Source organism: Callospermophilus lateralis, chromosome 2 (genome assembly GCF_048772815.1).
Source record: "Callospermophilus lateralis isolate mCalLat2 chromosome 2, mCalLat2.hap1, whole genome shotgun sequence".
Classification (NCBI taxonomy): Eukaryota; Metazoa; Chordata; class Mammalia; order Rodentia; family Sciuridae; genus Callospermophilus; species Callospermophilus lateralis.
Window position 1 is genome coordinate 150,509,350 of NC_135306.1, and position 19,364 is coordinate 150,528,713.

The 19,364-nt window shown below is 52.5% G+C and overlaps 1 protein-coding gene across 6 annotated transcripts; it reads right to left on the minus strand.

Moving 5' to 3' along the window:
• Window positions 1-902: 902 nt before the first annotated feature.
• P2ry2 (purinergic receptor P2Y2) lies at window positions 903-13,579 on the minus strand. 6 transcript variants are annotated; one of them, XM_076844000.2, is made up of 4 exons: window positions 13,074-13,391; window positions 6,835-6,996; window positions 5,943-6,104; window positions 903-3,112 (listed from the first exon to the last, which is right to left on the minus strand). In XM_076844000.2, the coding sequence occupies exon 4, from the start codon at window positions 3,106-3,108 to the stop codon at window positions 1,978-1,980; it is 1,131 nt and encodes a 376-aa protein (XP_076700115.2). In that variant the 5' UTR covers window positions 3,109-3,112; window positions 5,943-6,104; window positions 6,835-6,996; window positions 13,074-13,391; the 3' UTR covers window positions 903-1,977. The 6 variants fall into 6 exon arrangements, with proteins under 6 accessions (XP_076700115.2, XP_076700118.2, XP_076700117.2 ...); XM_076844003.2 differs by lacking the exons at window positions 6,835-6,996; window positions 13,074-13,391 and adding an exon at window positions 13,522-13,579; XM_076844002.2 differs by lacking the exon at window positions 6,835-6,996 and having other exon boundaries at window positions 13,270-13,391.
• Window positions 13,580-19,364: the final 5,785 nt, after the last annotated feature.

A 19,364-nucleotide genomic window follows, 5' to 3' on the forward strand; every position in this document is an offset into this window, starting at 1 on the left:
AGAAGCTCTGGCTACATTAACAAAAATATAGAACCTAGAATGTGGCAGGTGAACATCTCACACTCTTCTGGGAAGGTCACCCAGAATTGCACAATGCAAAGTAATCACTTGGGTCATGGTCTGTAACCAGTCCCTGTCACCTGAGGGAGGTGTAGAATGGGACTCTAAGTAAAACAACCCCATGCCTATGGTACCAGCTACTCCAAAAGCTGAGGCAGGAGGATCACTTGAGTCCAGGAGTTTGAGGCCAGCCTGGGCAATGTAGCGAGACTCTCAAAACAACAAACATAAACAGAGCAACCCTTGGGGACACCCTGCCTTTGGCAAAGCAGAGTGGAAAGGGTGGAGATACTGTAGGAGGCAGGTAGAGGTGGGGTGAGAAAAAGGGCCCTTCTCTTAGGCAGAGTGGGCTCACAGGGCAAGGGTTCTCCTAGAGGGAGACAACTGAGTTCCTGTCCTGGAGGTCAAGAGTGAAGCCTGTTGTTCTTCCCTGGCCCTGGCCCTGGCTAGTTGAGCTCCATAAATCAGCTCAGAGTGGACCCAATACTCGTCACAAGTGAGACCCATCCCCTATGTTAACCCAGCTTGAACACCAACCATCAGCGGTAGCTGGGATTTTCCCAGAAGGCCAAGGCCTGGATGGGAAGAGACGTGACTCTCTCTCTCTCTCACTTAGCCAGTGCAAAAGAAGCTTCGTGGTCGGAAAAAGCAGGAAGACTGGCTCGGCCTCCTTGTGATCTGGCCCCTGGCCTTCTCTCTCTTGAGCCTGAGTGCCACCTGCAAACCTGCTATGGTCCCTGCACACCCACCCTCTACCTGCACATCTTTGCTTAGGATGTGTCTGGTACCGGGATGTTTCAGTGAACTGCTTTCTCAGAAGCCACAGCTCGAGCACCCACCACTCCAGCCTTCCCTGACCTGCTGGCCCACAGCCCCAACCACTCAGCATCATCCCGAAGTATGCTGGAGCAACTTGTACCTGTCAACAGTCAAATTTTCAGGAATTTTGCAAAGAGGTTGCCATTGCTTTGGTAATTTTAAATTATGCATGGTAGGAATATTTGTATCATTGGCAATGCTACAAATAAGGGGTTCCCTGCTGCCAGAGATCCACTTAAAAGGTTTAACAATAACCAGCATATGACTGGTTGTTACCTAAATTGGGGAACTCCAAGGACTGGAACCCCATCTGACTCTCGGCACAGAAACCAACTGGCTTTAAAGTGGGAGAGTACCTGAGACCTACAGAGGGATCCCTGATGTGAAACTCCCCTGAAGCAGCCAGTGAGAAGGCAGACGGCAGAAGAGAACAGGCTGGAGAAAGGCTTTTAAGGGGTGTTGAAACCCTCCCAGGCTGCATCCCCATCCTCTGACCAAACAACAAAGCACAGCTCAACAAGCAGCATAATCTTTAGTTTCAGTTACAGCCTCTAACTGTAGGCTGGGAGCCTCCAGATGGGTTTATCACATCAGTTCCCAGATGTTCATCTCTCGGGCTAGGAGTACTCCTCTAAGCTGAGTCCACTAAGCACCTAGTCCCACCCCAGACTGCTGTGGGAGCTGGACCCTGACTCCTCACCAGGGCCCTCTGATTAACCTGTGACTCTGCCCCACTGTAGCTATCTCAGGTCTAGACTGCTGTTTGGCCCTGGTACATCTCCTTCCTCTCAGGGCCTTCTCCATTTGACTTGATCAGGCTGGATTCCAGTCTAGATACCTTGACAGGATCAGCCAGCTATCTGCATGGGAGTCAGGTGGCATTGGCCCTAAACATGTGCCTGTTTTGAAATCTTACTACCCAACTCATACATACAAATGATGGCAGCTGACTGTCTGGACCGTAAGGAAAGTATCCTGAGGGCCTGCCAAGTGACAGTCACAGATGGTCAATTTCTGGGTACACTGTCCCATTTGAACAAGCCCTGGTCCCTTACAGCTCCCCCCATATAAACTTGCACAGGCCTGAGGGGTCAGGTCCTAGAGCCGGATGTCCTTAGTGTTCTCGTTCCCAGCCGGTGTGGACTCTGTCCGCCTGGAGTCCTCACTGCTGGCTGACAAATCTGTCCTTTTGGCATCAGTTCTGCCAGACCTGTGCAGGCCCAGCCTGCGCCGAGCCCGGGTGGTAGGGTTGGGGTCTGTGGGTGGCTTCGCATCTCGGGCAAAGCGGACAAGCCTCTGCCCGGCCAGGAAGTAGAGCACAGGGTCAAGGCAGCTGTTGGCGCTGGCCAGCGGCCGGGTAATCTTATATGCCATGTTGATGGCATTGAGGGTGTGGCAGCTGAGGTCAAGCGAGCGGAAGGAGTAGTAGAGGGTGCGGGTGACGTGGAAAGGCAGGAAGCAGAGGGCGAAGACAGCCAGCACCAGGGCAATGGTGCGCACCGACTTGCGCTTGGCCCGCGGTAGGCCTCCAGTGCTCCCATAAGCTGGCTGAAGCAGCCGCCGTGCCATGAGCACGTAACAGACCAGGATGGTAGCAAAGGGCACGGCGAAGAGCACACCTAGCATGACCGAGCTATAGGCCACAAAGTGGCTAAAGAGCTCAGGGGCCGAGGTGTCATGGCAGGTGATGCGGCTCCCACGTGCGCTGGTGGTGACAAAGTAGAGCACGGGTGCCTGGCAGGCCAGCACCAACACCCACACCAGCGCTGCCACCCGGCGGGCGTAGCGGGCCCGGCCCCAGCGCAGGGAGCGTAGAGGGCGCAGGACCCCCAAGCACCGGTGAATGCTGATGCAGGTGAGGAAGAGGATACTGCAGTAGAGGTTGGTGTAGAAGAGAAAGCGCACCAGCTTGCAGAGCACCGTGCTGAAGGGCCAGTGATCGCCGCGGGCGTAGTAATAAACCAGCAGCGGCAGGGAAGCCGCGTACAGAGCATCGGACACAGCCAGGTGGAACATGTACGTGGTGGAGGCGTTCCAGGTCTTGAGGCGGCACAAGAAGATGTACAGCGCTACGACGTTCAGACACAGCCCGAGCACGCACACTACGCCGTAGGACACAGGCAGCAGCACGTATTTGAAGTCCTCGTTGAAGCGGCACCTGTAGCCCAGCTCATCCCCATCCCAGGTGCCATTGATGGTGTCATTCCAGAGGTCCAGGCCCACCTCCATCACCCTGCGAGGAAGGGAGGGTTGAGAGGACCGCCATCAGGGTCAGGGATGGGCTCTGTGGGAATGCCTGACTCGCGCCCCTGACCAGGGCCAGGACGGACACAGAGGGCTCACAGATTCCCTTGTTAAGATTTGCCTAGGTTCAAGGGCATTTTTTTCCCCCTTATCTGGTTAGCAGCTCTCCCTGGACTCCAAATCTCCAAACCCTGAAACCTCAAGAATGCTTCAGATCCACGGATATCAGCCTCATGTAATTCTAAAACTCACAACAGAGGTTGGCAAATGGCCTGTAGCCCACCGTTCTTTTTTTTTTTTTTTGGAAGTAGAGTTTTAGCTTTATTGGAACACAACAATATCCATCCTTTTACAGAGTTGAGTGGATGTGACAAAGGCCATATGTCTTAAAAAAAAAGTGCTGTTCCTGCTCTGCAAGCTCCAGATCAGAAAGTTTGAAACCTAGGATTCTGAGCCTTGGAACATGAGGATCTAGGGTTGCAGAGGGGGATAATTTCATGTACCTGGGAAGGGGCCTTCAAGGCTGTATGGATCCAGTGCACACCAAGTGCCCTCTGCCTGCTCAGGGGTCTCTGGCCAGGGCAGCCCAGCTCCTTTGGAGGCATCCCAGGGCTTCCTTAGGTTCATCTGCCCAGTCTCTGGGGAGGCTGACATATTTCCTTCCTCAACCATTCATTTCTCATTCAACATATTTTTTAGGTATTCCTATATTCTGGCACTTTCTACATCTATACCCAGCAGTCCTGATCCCCAGCCTGTGGGGCTACCAGATGGGACAGTGACCTTCCTAAAGAGTCCAGAGAAGAGACAGGGATAGAGAATGGAACTTTTTTCATGGAACAAATCTAGCCTCTTCTGGGCACAGCTAGTTTCTCTTTACATACCATCACAATCCTGACATTCCCCTACTCTGTCCCTTGTGGGTGTGGGTCATACCCGTGGGGTCTGAGCTCCACTTGCCTGGAGGGCAGATGCCACCTTCCTCCTCTTTCCACCCCACCCCACCCCACCCCATAACCAGTAAGAGCTCCCTCAGCTGGGAGGCAGTGGACAGATATCCTGGTCCGAAAGGCAAAGATATGCCCACCAAAGTCCCAGAAGGCAGGATGGAAATCATCGCAGGAGCCCCTGGTGGGAAGACCCTCCTGAACCTCAGCCCTCTCATGGGTCAAATCCCCAGCCTTGGAGAAATACAGCCTCCAAACTTCCCTCCTCACCCTGGTCCTTCCCATGTTGCTGTTCTGCTCCTGCTCCAGTGCTGACCGCCTTGTCTCCCCTCAGAGGCGGGGTCAGGGCCCTCAGCAGCCCTTCCTAGTCAACAGCCCATTGCCCTGCACCAAATTTCCTGCTGGAAACTAATGGTGGAATCTCTGACACTGAGAGGAGGGGTGGAGACTTCCCTGTCTCCCAGTGAACGGAGGGAGCTGCCCCTTCCACCTGCTTTAAGACATCCTGGCCTCCACCCTCCAGGCCAGCTGGCGACTCCATCACTGTGGCCCTGGTCCAGACTGACCTTTCCCACCCTCTCCCTCCACAGGCTGACTCACCAACTGTGAGACCATCTTCCTAGCCTCCGGTCCCTACTTTAGGAAGATAGCTATGTCCCCAGCCCTCTCCCTCAGGCCTCCCCTTTGCCTCTCCTGATCCCTGCTGCCCTGGACCCTCACCCTGAGCTCTGTAGGGACTGTTCCACCAGACTTTGTCACTGATCCCTCTCACCATTCATTGGCTCCACTGTGCCCAGTTCTGGCTGGCCCAACCCCGAGGAGCTCCCATTCTGGAAAGAGATGTGAGCTGTTTGAGGGCCCTCCCAGGCTTCCCTGCTTTTATTCATGCTGTACTTTCTGACTAGAAATTCTTTCCAGAACCCACACACACTGCACCCATCCTACCCAATGCTCCAGGTTCTTCTAATGTCACCACATGACTAGAGCTCTGCCCCTCTCAGGCACCTCCTCAGGCTGTTCCTCAGGTCTTGTTAGTAATTAATTGGTCCTTCCAGCTCTACCTCAATACATGCTAGGTGCTCCTTGAGGGCTGGTTTCTGTCCCTATGACCCAGCAAGAGACCTGATCACAGCAGCTATTGCAGGAAAGAGAATGAATGAGCCAATGAGTTAAAGAAACACAACAGGTTGTGAGAGCCCTGAGGAGCTGAGATTGATGGAGGTGCCTCTCCTTTCTCTCTCTCCTCATAGGGCCTATAGGAGGACAGTGATACATAAAGATTTCTCTCTGGTGGTCAGGGGTCAGTGTGGCCCTTCTGGTAGCCCACCCTGCCCAGGGCCTTCTTCTGCCCCTGGACTATCCCTTCTTCAATAGCTGCAGGAGCCCAGAAGACCTTGCCCTTCTCTGGACAGGCCAGGAAGGCATCCTACAGGTGGGTCAGCTGTCTAAGGTGAGTCACATGCTTTTACCTGGCCCATCTCTGATTCATAGTTTCCCATCCTGGAGTCCCCTCTGCTATTCTTCTTGCTCTGTTGTAGCCAGTCAAGGCTGAGCAGCTTCCATTAAGTATCTTCACGAATCCCCCACTCCCACCCCTTGGTAGATACTGCCATAGAAGTTAAGCTGTTTGTTCAAGGTCACAGTGCCAGGAATTAGAAAAACTAATCTCAACACCAAGGGCTGAATCTCAACACCGAAGCCTGAATTCATCACACCCTGGAACAAAGAAGCAGGGCAAGGCAGTGGCCTTAGGATTCCCTCAGTCTAATCCGGGTTTAGTTCATTCACTTAGACAACATGTCAGCACCTGCCCAGCCTCCCAGCCAGCAGACCCACCTCACACACCTGTACCTGACCAGGCCCTGCTCTCACCTTCAGGATGCTCAGAGGCTGCTCAGGTTCCTCACTCATGAATGCACAGGCCTGGATCTGCCGCAGGGAGCTCTTCTGGCAAACAGGATAAACTGGTTCCCCGGCCTCTGGCCTTACCCAGCCTCCAGCATTTTTCAGGGCAGACAGCTACAGCAGGGGCTCCTGCAGACACACAGAGTTGACAAGGGAAGCCAACCAGGCCAAGTATCCCTAGGGCTCCCTCCTCAGTTCTAAATTTGGACCCCAAAAGACAGAGAAGTGATCGGACGTGCTTATCCTGGATGCACATCCACACACACCCCATTATCTAGCCCCAGCTCACACGCTCCAGGGAGCATGTCTGCAGCCCTCTTCCCATTCCCAAGGACCCCCTTTCACAGGATGGAAGACCTCTTTCCATGTCCTGCAGGGCTGAGCCAGGCCTCCATCATCCCCTCCCTCCATCTGGGTTTTGTGCTTTAGACAGGAAATGGTCAATACTCTCCTTGCCTAGTACATACTCTGTGGAACTTCTGCCAGCACATTTTTGCCTAAGCTGGGTCTCTAAGTAGCTCACCTCCCCACTCATGCCTCTAGGCATTTCTCATGGGTGTTACACACACATACGGTCCATCTGAACACACAGGCACAGACACACAGATACTTGGAGGTGTGCAAATCCACTTTAAAAAATACATATATTTTTTAGTTGTCAGTGGATCTTTTATATTTATTTATTTATATGTGGTGCTGAGGATCAAATCCAGGGCCTCATACATGCCAGGCAAGTGTTCTACCACTGAGCGGCAACTCCAGTCCCCAAACTTGCTTTTGATGAGGAGGAAACAGTCCCAAGGCCTCAGGGTAAATCAAGGACAGAGTTGAGATTAGAACCTGGGCCTTCTTGTCTCACCTGGGAGCCTCATACACACCAAACCCCGGGCTTCCAGGAGGGGATGGTTGGCAGTGGAGGAACTCCTCTGTATGGGCAAGTCCCAGCACCCATGACCTCAGACACGACACAGCAGAAGAATGTGCCTTTCTGGAAAGATCTCTTCCCATCTGCTTCATTTCCCTAGAATGGAGGTGGAGAGGTGAGTGGCTACAGGTGTAGGGCCAGGAGGGAGCCAAGGGCAGTGCCTCTGGGCACTGTGTGACATGGGCCAGCAGGCTGATTATTAACTGCCTGTCTGTTCTAGAATCCAGTGACAAGATGAAGAGCTTCATCTCTTCACCCCACTCCTCCCAGGCACACACCTCTCTCCTTTTGAGGAGATGCCTCCACTCAGTCAGCGGAGGAGCATAGCACTTCTTCAAGGCCATTCCCCCGTTTCTGAGAAGGGCCTCCATCAGCCTTTCAGGATTCACCTTCGCTCTCCTCATCCCACTGGAAGCCCATCACTCACCAAGTCCTGTCAGTCAAGCAAGAGAGTCCTCCAGATAAGCCCTGTGTGTTTTGTGCACACCTATAGCCCTGTGCTTCTCTTCCAGACCACCACCAGCCTCTTCACAGGACTCCTTGCCTCCACCCATGACCCTCTGTCCAGACTTGATGCTGCAATCACACGAGTTTCCTAAAACTCAAATCTGACCATGTGCTATGAAGCTCAAAATCCTTCCATGGCTTCCTAAGTCCTTCAGGATAATGTCTAAGCTCCTTAACCTGGCACTTAAGGACCTGGCTGATGTGGTTCCTGCCATCCCTCCAGAAAACTCCACCCTCATCCTCTAGTCTCAGCACAGCAAAAGCAGTCATATGGCATATCTTGCTTGGGAACAGCCTTCTTTATCTTCTAACAGCTCTATTGTAACACAAGTGAAGTGCTGTCTTTGTCAAGTTCTGTGTTAGACAGCTTCATATACCTCTTCTCATTTAATCCTGAGACTTAGAAGGGCTAAATAATACCCCTCCTGCCGGTTTACAAAGCTAGCAATGGCAGAAAACTCTGATCTGACTTCAGAAACTGTGTCTCCGACCACGGCCTCCTATCTGGCAAGGTCCAGGCCCTATCTACAGGAAGCTGATCACCCCCCTTTGAGCCCCATGGCTCTGTCTGGTCAGGTCTCCAGCAGAGGAGTGCCCAACTGACGTTTCCTCCTCTTAGTACTTCCCTAGTGTGAAGTGGCCAGATGGTTACTGCACCCATCTCACACATAGAAAAACTAAGATCAGAAAGGAGTAATTCAAGGTCTTGGCCAAGGTCACCAGGAAGTAAAGAGCTAAGCCAAGCCTATGGGGGGTAAGCCTACTTCCTGACCTGGCTCTGTCCCTACCCTAATCTGGGTCTTTCTGTGGTCCTAGGCTAGTGAGCCCAAAGCCAGGAGGAGGGACAGAGGCAGTTCCCAGGCTGGCTGCGGAATTTCCAGGGTGGTTAGACGACATTCCAGTTCCTCCACTAGGGTGGCTCTGGAATGTGCCACCCGCCTGACTGGTGGACCCTGTCCAGCCTGGCAGGGGAGAATGTCCTGTCACTACTCTGAAGACCCCTGCTGTCAGTCACTGCCAGGGGCAGGATGCTCTGAGAAAACAGAGGACCTGGCCCTAGAATGGCGTCAAGGGGGCAGGAGGGAGTACTAGGCAGATGGGAAATCCTGCCATTCCCAGTTGTGGGTCTTGGACAAGTCTTGCAATTCCAAAATCCAAATCTCAACTTCCTTTTTTAAAAAATAATTTAATAATTGCTTTATTATTTTTTTTTTTAATGTGGTGCTAAGGATTGAACCCAATGCTAGGCAATGCTCTGCCATTGAGCCCCAGTCCCAGATCCTCAACCTCCTCTTGATAGAAGAATAGAAGCTTCCCCTAGCAGGGAAGAAAGGGTGGTTAGGGAAGGCTTCCTGGAGGCAAGGACCCTTACCTGCATTTTACAAGATAAGTAGGAGTCAGGTGGTTAGACAGAGTGGAAGAGAGTGAGCAGAAACCAGGGCAAAGACAACAAGAACTGTTCATCATCCTTGTAGTTTGGGAACAGTGGAGGACAAGGCTGGACTGCATGGGATTAGGAGATAAGAAGTCACCCTGTACCCTTCCAAATGTCCTCCAAGGGGTCAATGTTCAGCAGGCTCCTCAACCTTGCCTGGCATGTTACAGTAGGAGGAGCTGGCCTAGGGACACAGATGATGGGTGACCCAGATGACCCAGGTGACCCATGGTGCAGTAGGAAGCCTCCCCTGAGCTCTGTAAACCTCTCTTGAAACTCTTGCCTTCTTGGGAACCCCCACAGAGTGTGGGGACCTCTCACGGAGGCTGAGGTCAGAGCTTGTGAGTGGGCGGGTTTCAGATCAGCCAGGCGAATAGATCAGGAAGCTGAGATGCTAAAGAGGCAGAGCCTTCTTCAACCAGGCTGGGACCAAACCACCCCTCCCACCCAGGCCCAGCACTGCCCTGCACAGGGCTATAGAAACCAGCTCCTGAACTGAACAGGTTCAGAAACACAATGCCCTGGGATCCTCTCCTATCCATCACACCAAAATTCTGCCAGTCAGATTCAAGAGGCAAGACCCTGTGTTTGGGCTCCAACTTGGAAACATCTATGCTGTGTATTCTTGGTCAAGTCAGTCTTCCTTTCTGAGCTTTGGGCTGTGATGGTCAAATGGGGAGAATCACTGCTCCATGGAATAGCTCATGAGAAACAAGTAAGACAAGAGGCAGGTGGGCATTCCATGGTGCTGGCAAATTGTCCTGGTGTGGAGGCTGCATCTGCCCATCATAGTGGAGACACTGCATTCCAGGAGCCTATGCTACTTCTCAACTGAGTCTCTCTCTAGTGCCCCTGGAGGGGCAGAAGTCACGGTCAGAACAGTCAGTGAGGCTCCTGGAAGAGGAGCTATGATCAGGTTTGAAGGTGAGCAGGAAGGGTCCAGCTTAGGAGGAAAGGAGATGGGAGACCCCAAGTGGAAAAGGGACAAAAGCATAGAATGGGATCTATGCGAGGCTGTGTGTCTGAGATGGTCTCAGCTCCAGGATTCCAAGTTCATTGGTTCTCAGAGTAAGTGCTGTTTCTTGAGTCTTGTTACTTATGGTTCTGATGGGCTTTGGTTTGAGATCCTCAGAACTACAGGAGTCTGCACTCAGAGTAATCACAAGTCACATTCCCAGGAGCCATGAAGTCCCAGCAAGCATGCACCAGTGCCCTTGTGTGCCCTGCTTTACAGGGATCCTGTGAACTCAGCCTCACGTCATGTTCTATAGGGCCCTTAAAGGAATGCCCATTCTGGCTAGGGAAGAGACACTGACATGGACCAAGTCCACCTGGGTGATGAAGACACAATCAAGGGGCCATGGAGCCCAGAGGAACTCCCAGCCAGCCAGAGGTGCTCAGGGAGAACTTCCCAGAAGAACTGGCACTTGGTAGATGATTAGGAGTTTGTCAGGTGGACCTAGAGGTGGGAGGACACAGAAGGCAGAGGATGTAAGTGCTGAGACTCAGCGGGCAAGAGTATAGCCTGTTAAGGAAACACAGGTTGTGTGTGGCTGGCATGGACCGTTAGGTGGCATGGAATGTGTGGGGGCCCAAGGAACTCATATAAAAGAGCTCAAAGACCAGGCTGAGAAGCTGGGCCATTATTCTGGCTTAAAAGGGGACGGTCATGGTCAGAGACCATGATGGTCAGAGACAAAGATGGTGCCACATGTAAGGTAGACAGAACTAGGGGTTCTAGAGGGAGGGAGATGAGGGAGGAGACATACAAGAATATGGTAAGAAGAAGTGTTCTTTGACCCTGGACTCCCTGCTAGATGGGGAGCATCCTTCCTCAGCACCCCAACCCACCATGGTAAGTCTTCCTCCTACAAAGTGGGCTGGGGGGTTGGACATTCACCAGGAAGCCATAGGAATACAAGTCTAAGGGAGGCCCCCAGTGCACAGACCTCTTCTCTGAGGAACTGCAGTGACAGTGACAGGGTACCAGGATGGAAGATCAAGAGCTACCCAGAAGGGCCTGGGTTGCTCACCCTCCCACTAGGGACTCCTGCTATTTATCCCAGGACACACATGACTCAGGCCTAGGAGACTGGGTGATGAAGAAGTATAAGAACTCTTCTGTTCAAGGACACCCTCTGTGTGCCAGGTGATAGGGACAGGGTAAGAAAGCAGGGATGACTCAGCCTCGACCTGCAACTGGCCTCTCTCAGGGATGGGTACAGAGGTCAAGGAGAGTCCCATAGGCAGCTTCCCTCCATCAGCTTTGCTCCATCAGTACCCAGTGGTAGGGACAGAACAGGCCTGAGATTCCAAGGGCAGCCCAAGAGGAAGGTGTGAGATAAAAGGCTTACAGAATGTAGTTAGAGGAGAAGAAGGATTCCATCAGGGTCACCTCTCCCTCCCCTCACCAGATCTGCAAGGCTCCCCTGGCCCTATGAGCACAACTGAGCTGGCCTCATCTTGTCAGCAGCTGGGTAAGCCAAGAAAACAGGTTCCCAGGAGAGGATTCAAACTCCTTTCGGCTTTGAAGGTAGAGGACTTGCCTTGCCTTGATGGGGCTTCTGTCTTGGACGGGGCAGGTAGGCAGGAGGCCCAGATTTCACTGGGCTTTGTGATCTCAGGGAAGATACTCCCCAAACCTCTTTATTTCCTCATCTGCAACATGGAGATAATAATTTCTTTCTCACAGGGCCATTAGAGGATAAAATGAGGGTTTTTTTTTAAAAAAAACTATTACTCTCAAGTTATCTTTGTAGAGGGGGTCATGGGGAGAGGAAGGCATACAATAATTAAATTCCCATAACCAACATAATCCCTTGCAGTTGCATCTGTGTTCTATTATGCTCTTCAAAAGACCTTTGAGTATCATGCTCCTCCCCATGCACTGCATTGAGTTGACAAAACCCTTTACTGGGCTGGGAGTGTAGGTCAGTGGTAAAGTGCATCCTTAGCATGCACAAGGCCTGGGTTCAATCCACAACACACACACACACACACACACACACACACATACACAAGCCCTTTCCTGGCCTCTATCTTAAGAATCCTTTAAGCCCACTCCTTGCCCAGCTCAGAGTCTGCACCAGTGCTAGTCGGACCAGCAGTGTCCCTGGGCTGTGCCCACCAATCTCTTCAAAGGTCTGATCTCCTTCAAAGAGGCAAGGATCAACATTCCCAATTTATGGGCGGCAAACTGATACTTAGAGAGGCACAATTACATAATGGGTTACAGCCATGAAATCAAAGCTTTTGTTGGGCTCATGAGAGCTTGGTGATGACCTCATGTTCTCTTCGCTGTCTTTGGGGGAACTGGGCCCTGTGCATCCTGTGCAAGATGGGGACAGGAATGGAGAGGTCACAGCCACACTCTTTAGGCCAAGTTCAGCAGCCATTTCTGAGGGTTGCCCAGTGCTTCCTAATCCTCTGTCTATGCCCCAGGACAGCCCAGGCAGAGAGGAGAAAAAGTGACAGGCCTTTTGTGCCAGGACTTCTCCCTCACCCCCTAACCCCACACTCTCACATGCAAGACCTTACTGGTCCTTTTAGAGGGTAGCTGCTCAAAGAACCTCCTTTCTCCTATTCTCACCACAGAAAACTGAGACTTCCCTGGGGTTCAAATCCGATCCTCAAAAGCTCATCATATTCTAGCCTAGCTCCAAAGCAAGACTGTGGACCCAGGGAATCTTGCGATGCTATGCTGAGAGGAATAGAGATCCCCCATCTCCATGAATCCCAAACTGGCAGAGCTAGTTTCTAGCAGGACCTGGTACTTGGGCTGGACGCCCTGGGGTGGGGGGTGGGGGGGCAAGCCTGACACTGGCTGTCCTAGTGGGAGGGGGCACTGCCTTTCTCCTGACTGACCCTTTCTACAGCACCACCTGCCAGATTAAAAGTCTGCTGACAGATTAAAGTCTTAACTGTTCTTCCTCACCACTGCCCTCCTCCACCGGTGCTACTGCCTTCCCAGTTTTACCAACGCCCAGGTTTGGGGTGGGTGGGAGCCACCCAGAGCGATCCTGGGGGGAGGACAGGAGTGCAGCAGGTCTTGGGAACTGCCTGGTCTCTGGCCGGTCCCACTGCCCCAGGGGCTCCTACACCAAAGAACACAGTTTAGAGCGCACACACACAGAAGTTCAGATACTCTTTCCCCAGGGGCACTCACTGACACACAGACTTTCCCAACAGGCTGACATACACACCCTAGTCCGCGGTGGCTATCCACACTCACTGAGATCTACGCGCCAGCGAAGACAAAGATCAACCACGGATTCACGGGGCGTCCCGCCGTCCAGTTACGCGCCACACTCAGGCTCGGAACCATGCCCTGGTCGGGCAGTGACACACACACGGCCCATTCCTTGCCCAGCGCCGAGTCCGCACCCGCGCCAGTCGCCCGGCAGCGTCCCTGGGCAGCGCCCGCCAACCTCTCCGAGGGTCCGATCTCCCACTAGGCGGCCTGTCCCTTGCCTCCACGCTGAATTCGTCCGCCCCAGGTGCTGTGGCCGCTGTTCCCGGTGCCGGTGCCGGCGTCTTGCCGCTGCGCAGGGTCCCACGTGCCTGGGAGCGCCGCGGCCCCCGCCCCGCCCCACCTCGCTCCCTACCCTGCGGCCTGGCCCCTGGGGCGGAGCGGACTCTGGACAGACCCCGGCACCGCCCCCACACGCCCGAGTAGATACCTCGCCACCTCGCCACCCGTCACCACTCTGGGGACGCCGCCCAGCCCCACAGTCGTGGGGTCAGCGCACCCGCCTAGGGTGCTGCGCAGGAAGCGCAGGAGGCGACCGACGGTCCTACGACCTGGCCCGGCAGAAGGGAGAAGCCGTCAGACTCACTGAGAGGAGCAGGGAGCGCAGGGAGCTTGTGAGAAAAGATACTGAGAGACGCCAAAGTTTTACTAGGTTTGCAAGCTGGCCTGGCTCCTGTCATTACCTACTGAGGGACCTTTGCGACGATTCGCCGCCTCTATCCTGTTCCTGCCCCAGCACCTGTTCTTGATGGGACCAACTCAGGTCACCACGCTGAGACGGGAAAGCCCAGGGAACACTCAGGTCTCTGCCTCTCTCTCCAGCCCTTAGCAGTGAAGGGAGGCCCTGTCCCTGTGCTCTCCTTCCCCTTCCTTCATTCCACCAGCAGGTCACCAGATTCCTCATTCTTTTTGGTCTCTCACCTTTAACTGCTTTAATTCCCTTCTCTGCCCTCAACCCCACGCTGATGGACTTATGTAGTCATAGACCGTGTTTCTGTCCCTCTCCAGTCTGAGCTCAGGAGTGCAGGGACCAGGTGGCCCTTCTCCCTACTGCTATCCTAAAGGTCCTGGGAGGTGCTGTGTGTGTAAGCATGAATGAAGGAGAGCCTCCCTACCCCGCCTCATTTCTGGTTTAGAAGTCAGGAGTGTAGGTTCTGGTACTGACTCAGGGACTTTCAGCCACTGTTCCAGTCCCTCTCAGGGCCTCTTTGCTGTGAAAGGGAGCCATCCCACTCATCCTCCCACCTACCACTCTCCATCTATTGGCTCTTTGGATGGTCCAGTGGCTGGACAAGTGCAAAACAGGCTTCTTCCTGTGGCCAAGGAGTTTGCCCAGGGTCCTGGGGCCTGACTGGGCTGCAGGTCAGCTGACAGGGGCCTAGATGCCAAGCCCAGTAGGGGCCCCAAAGAATGCTGGCTGCATCCCTGCAGGAGTAAGAGCAGGGAGGACATACAAGGCTCTGTGGCTAAGAAGCATCTGCAGTCCCCTGGGATTTGCTTGGGAGACACAAAGGCCTCTTGTCCTTCCTCCTCCGCCTGTTTTCCAGGCTGATCCATGCAGTTTCCAGAGGCCTAGCTATTCCCACATCCCCAACTTGTGGGGCCGAGGCCTTAGGGTCCCAGTGTGGGTAAGTCCTTTTGGGCACTGTAATCTCTTCCAATCCCCTCTCCCTCTTCTCCCTTTCAAGCTGTCAAAACTTCTATTGTGCCAGGTGTGGTGGTGCACACCTGTAATCCCAGCAGTTCAGGAGGCTGAGGCAAGATGACAGTGAGCTCAAAGCCAGCCTCAGCAAAAGTGAGGTGCTAAGCAACTCAGTGAGACCCTGTGTCTAAATGAAATACAAAATAGGGCTGGGGATGTGACTTAGTGGTCGAGTGTCTCTGAGTTCAATCCCCAGTACCCAAACAGAACAAAACAAAACAAAACAACAACAACAAAACTATTGTCACAGCTGTTTCCCCTTTGATATCAAGATGAAGGCCTAAGCCCAGCCTCAGCTTTAGCAGACACAACACAAAGTACTCAGTCCAGGGCTATGCATCCTCTGCTGTGGTCCAAATCCCCTACTCTACAGCCAAAGGAACTACATCCCTGAGACTTTTGACACCTGACCTGCTCATCAGGTGATATAGTAAAGAGCCCTGTCCTTGAACCCCACCTCCTCTGGTTCAGATTCCTGTCTGGCCTCACTTCTCCTATGACTTCTCTCTGAGCCTCAGTCTCCTCTTCTGTAAAATGGAGTGTTAATAATAACCTTATTTGCTGGCCTGTCTAAAAGTTCTTTTCCAGGGTTTTGCCCATTATCCTGAGCCACCAAATTCAAGGATTTGTATTCTTTCCAAGAAGAGCTGGGGGTCGAGATCCCCTGACACTTTGCCAGGCACTTCCTTCATGCAGTTTTGGAAGTCATCAAGTCCAATGGGCTTCACATTCCACAGCAAAGTCCGCCTTACCGGGGCTGTCTGGGACCCTCCCATTCCACTTCAACTTATGCATTTGTGCTTTGTATTTTTACTTATTTGCATTTCCTGGTAATTTGTTGAAAATACATAGATGATTCTATGGCTAAAAGAATTTAGAACCATTGATCCAACCAGGAAATTGAGGCCCAGTGAGTCACACAGCAAGTGCCTTCTAAAGGGGTAGAATAGCAACAAGAGAGTCTCTCTGGAACCAAGCAGCCTAATGGTGAAGGCCCAGGCACAGTAATAGTCCCCACGAGGTGGGTAATGGAGCCATGGGGGCACAGGGGAGGGCTCCATTAGCAGCAGTGGGTCAGGAGGGGCAGAGCAGAGCATGGCTCCCCGCTCCCACCATGCATTAGGAGGCTTCCTGCCTCTCCAGCCCTGTGGAGGCACTTGGCTCACCCGGGGCCTTCTCATCTTCCCTCTCTACACTTCTCTCACCTCCCTTGAGAGAAATTTCTGCAACTGCATACTGGGATGGAGTCCTTGCCTGGCCCAGGTTCTAATCCTGTTGCAGACTAAGGGGGTGTCTCTGCCACTCCTCACCGCCATTCTTGCCTCACACTGCTTGGAGACTCTGACATCCTCAAGACAAAGCCCAGCTCCAGACTGGCACTATGGGCCCCACCTCTGTGCTTTGCCTTCTGCCAGCTGGGCTAAAGAGCATAGCCCTTGCTCACCTCCTGCCTGGTACTTACTGCTCCCTCTTCCTGCAACATCCCCTCTCGGCTCTTGACCTCCTCCTGGCTTCCAGCCATAGCTCCTCTAAGATCTAGCTCAGGTGCCCTGCCACTTGCCACACTGCTGTCTCTCTCAGTGCCTGTCTCCTCCTTTATTGAGAACATGTTTGAGGGTTGGGCCTGGGTCCTTCCTGCACACAGATAAATGCCCAGTACCCTGCACTGTCAGCCTGCACTGTCACATTGTCAGCCTCCATGAGTATCTGTTGTGAGTGAAGGAGGAAGGACTCCATTTTGTGATCACATTCTTTGTGCTAGTCATGGTTAAGGCAGCCCCCTCCTTCGCCCATGAGATGAGTGTTATCATTCTCATATTAATTTTAGGGAAACTGAGGCTAAGGAGGGTGAAGTAAAAGTCCAAAATCATGCAGTGAGCCTGTAGTGAGTCTCCTGGCCCTGGAATGGCACCCTGTGGGAAGGAAGGCCCTGCTGAGTTCCCATAGAAATGGCTAGACCAAGCTATTGGGACCCACACTGGTGGCTCCAGTTACACAGGGCTAGGCTGGCTCCAGCAGCCTAGCCTTCCTTGCTCCCTGGATTGCTACAGCAGCCTGCAGGCCAGGAACTGAGCTCCTCAGATTTCCAGGCAGGGGCCAGGGCTCGGATGCTGACTGCAGCCTGGTGGCTCTGGCTCTCAATCAGGCCAGAATGCAGGCCCCCAAGGAGGCAGCTCTGAGAAATAGGAAGCCTGGTCCAGGCCTAGGAAAACCTCCACTCTACTTCCCCTACAAGCAGAACCAGCTATATAATTTGTGGGACATAGGACAAAATGAAAATGTGGATACTCTTTTTCAAAAATTATTGAAGGGCTGGAGATGTGGCTCAAGCGGTGGCATGCTCGCCTGGCATGCGTGCAGCCCGGGTTCAATCCTCAGCACCACATACAAACAAAGATGTTATATCCACCAAAAACTAAAAAATAAATATTAAAAATTCTCTCTGTCTCTCTCTGTCTCTCTCACCCCTCTCTTTAAAAAAAAATTATTGATAATTGCAAAATTGTGACAGCAGAATATTAAACAAAATTCAAGGCCCTTCCAAGCTTGGACTCCATGTAATTCTATAGGCCGTATGCCTGTTAAGTCAGCCTTATCCTTAGGCCTTGGTTTCCTCATCTGTCAAATGGGAGAATGGTAGCCTCTTGGCCAGACAAGGTAAGGATGAGGTGGAAAAGTAAGAAAAGTCCAGGGAACAGAGTGAAGGTTGGGTAGGGGTTCTCATGAACATCACTTATTGTTTGGGTCTTAGCCCTGGGTACTGGACCAATTTGCACCACAAGTTTGTTCCTTACAATGGCTCCTTTTCATGGACTTAACCAGGGAGGGGCTCAGAGAAGCAAGATGCTTAGGGTTATGCAGAGACTCAGTGGGAAAAGCCAAGGTCAGAGCCCTGGCCTGTCTCTCAGCAAAGCTGGTGTTTCTTGTAACACAGAAGAGAGAGAGAAGAGAGGGAGAGGGAGAAGGGCAAGAGGGAGGTGGGAGGGTAGGAGGGAGGCTGCTCAGGACAAAGAGGGCCACTGTGTAAACACAAAGACCTAACCACAGAGGCCCCACAGGGGCTGGGCCAAACAGATGGATGGAGCTGTGTGGCTCTATCCATGGCGACCAGGGGAGCTGCCAGGAGCTGCCTCCCAGCCCCTCCCTAGCTGTGTACGTGTGGGGTGGGGGGCAGAGGGGCATGCAGGAGCCAGGAAATGGGTCACTGAGGAGAACCAGACTGAGGGCTGGGGCCCTTACACCCTGCCCCAGGCCTCCAGAGCCAGTGCTACACACCCATCTGTCCCCAGCAACTCCAGGGCCTTGGCCTTACACTGTTACCCCCCACCCCCAGGGATGACCATCTGAAAGTCCCAACCTCACAATCTTGCTTCTGATCACTCCCCATCATCCCACAAGGGATAACAAATAAATCCCTTGATATGTCATTCAAGTCTCTTTGTGACTTGCCTGATCTTTCCATACTCATCAGCCTCCCATACCACAGTTACATGTGACATCCCACCAGATGGCTCTGCCCTTCTTCTTTTATTTATTTATTTATTTTTTGGTACTGGGGATTGAACTCAGGGACACTCAACCACTGAGCCACATCCCCAGCCCTATTTCTGTATTTATTTAGAGACAGGGGCTCCGTGAGTTGCTTAGCACCTCACATTGCTGAGGCAGGCTTTGAACTCGCAATCCTCCTGTCTCAGCCTCCCAAGGCACTGGAATTACAAGCGTGTGCCACTGCACCTGGCAGCTCCATCCTTACACACACAGCTCTGTGTTTGCTCATCCTTTTCCTTTTATCTGCGATGCTCTTTCCCCTGATCCATTGTGGGCTGAAATCCTATTTCTCCTTCACAGACCAGTCCAATGCCACCTCCACCAGCCAGCTTCCCTCCACCCCTACAGTTGGATTTTTACTTTACCCATTAACACGTTCATATACTCTGCCACAGGGGCTGGGGCTGTAGCTCAGCGGCAGAGTGCTTGTGTGTGAGGCACTAGGTTTGATCCTTAGCACTGCATAAATAAACAAATAAAATAAAGGCATGCTGTCCATCTACAACTACAAAAAAAAAAAAAAACCCACTCTGCCACAGATGTTGGGTTGCTCCTCTGTCTGCAGTGTTCATTGCTGCCGACTTCTGTTGGAGTCCCATGGATCCACAAAGCTGGCCTGGAAGGCAGGGGACATTGAGCTGGGCTTTGCAGGCAGATGTTCTGTGCCAGTCGGAGTTACATGTGACATGTAAGGAACAAGAGTGCGGAGAAGCAGTGTTGCCAGCCCTACCTCAAATTTTTTTCTGAATGAGCTGAGACCCTGAGTACTGATAGCAAGTGGCCCAAAAGGGCAGGAGCCAGGTGTGCAGGGGCATTGCCAGGGGGATAAAAAGTTAACAGGTTCTGAGGAACCAAGTCATGAAGGGTTTTATATGCCATACTAAGGAAATGTTGTTATGTCTTGTTTAAAACACACCCAAATTTATTTCTCAGGTCTATGATTTACAGGTAATTAATTTCTGCTTTTATTTTTATTATTTGCTTCCTCTTAGTTACCTTGAGGTAGCTTTTCTGTTCGT

Coding starts and splice junctions, on each gene's coding strand:
- P2ry2 (XM_076844003.2), bottom strand. CDS start 3,108: ATGGAGGTGGGCCTGGACCTCTGGAATGACACCATCAATGGCACCTGG.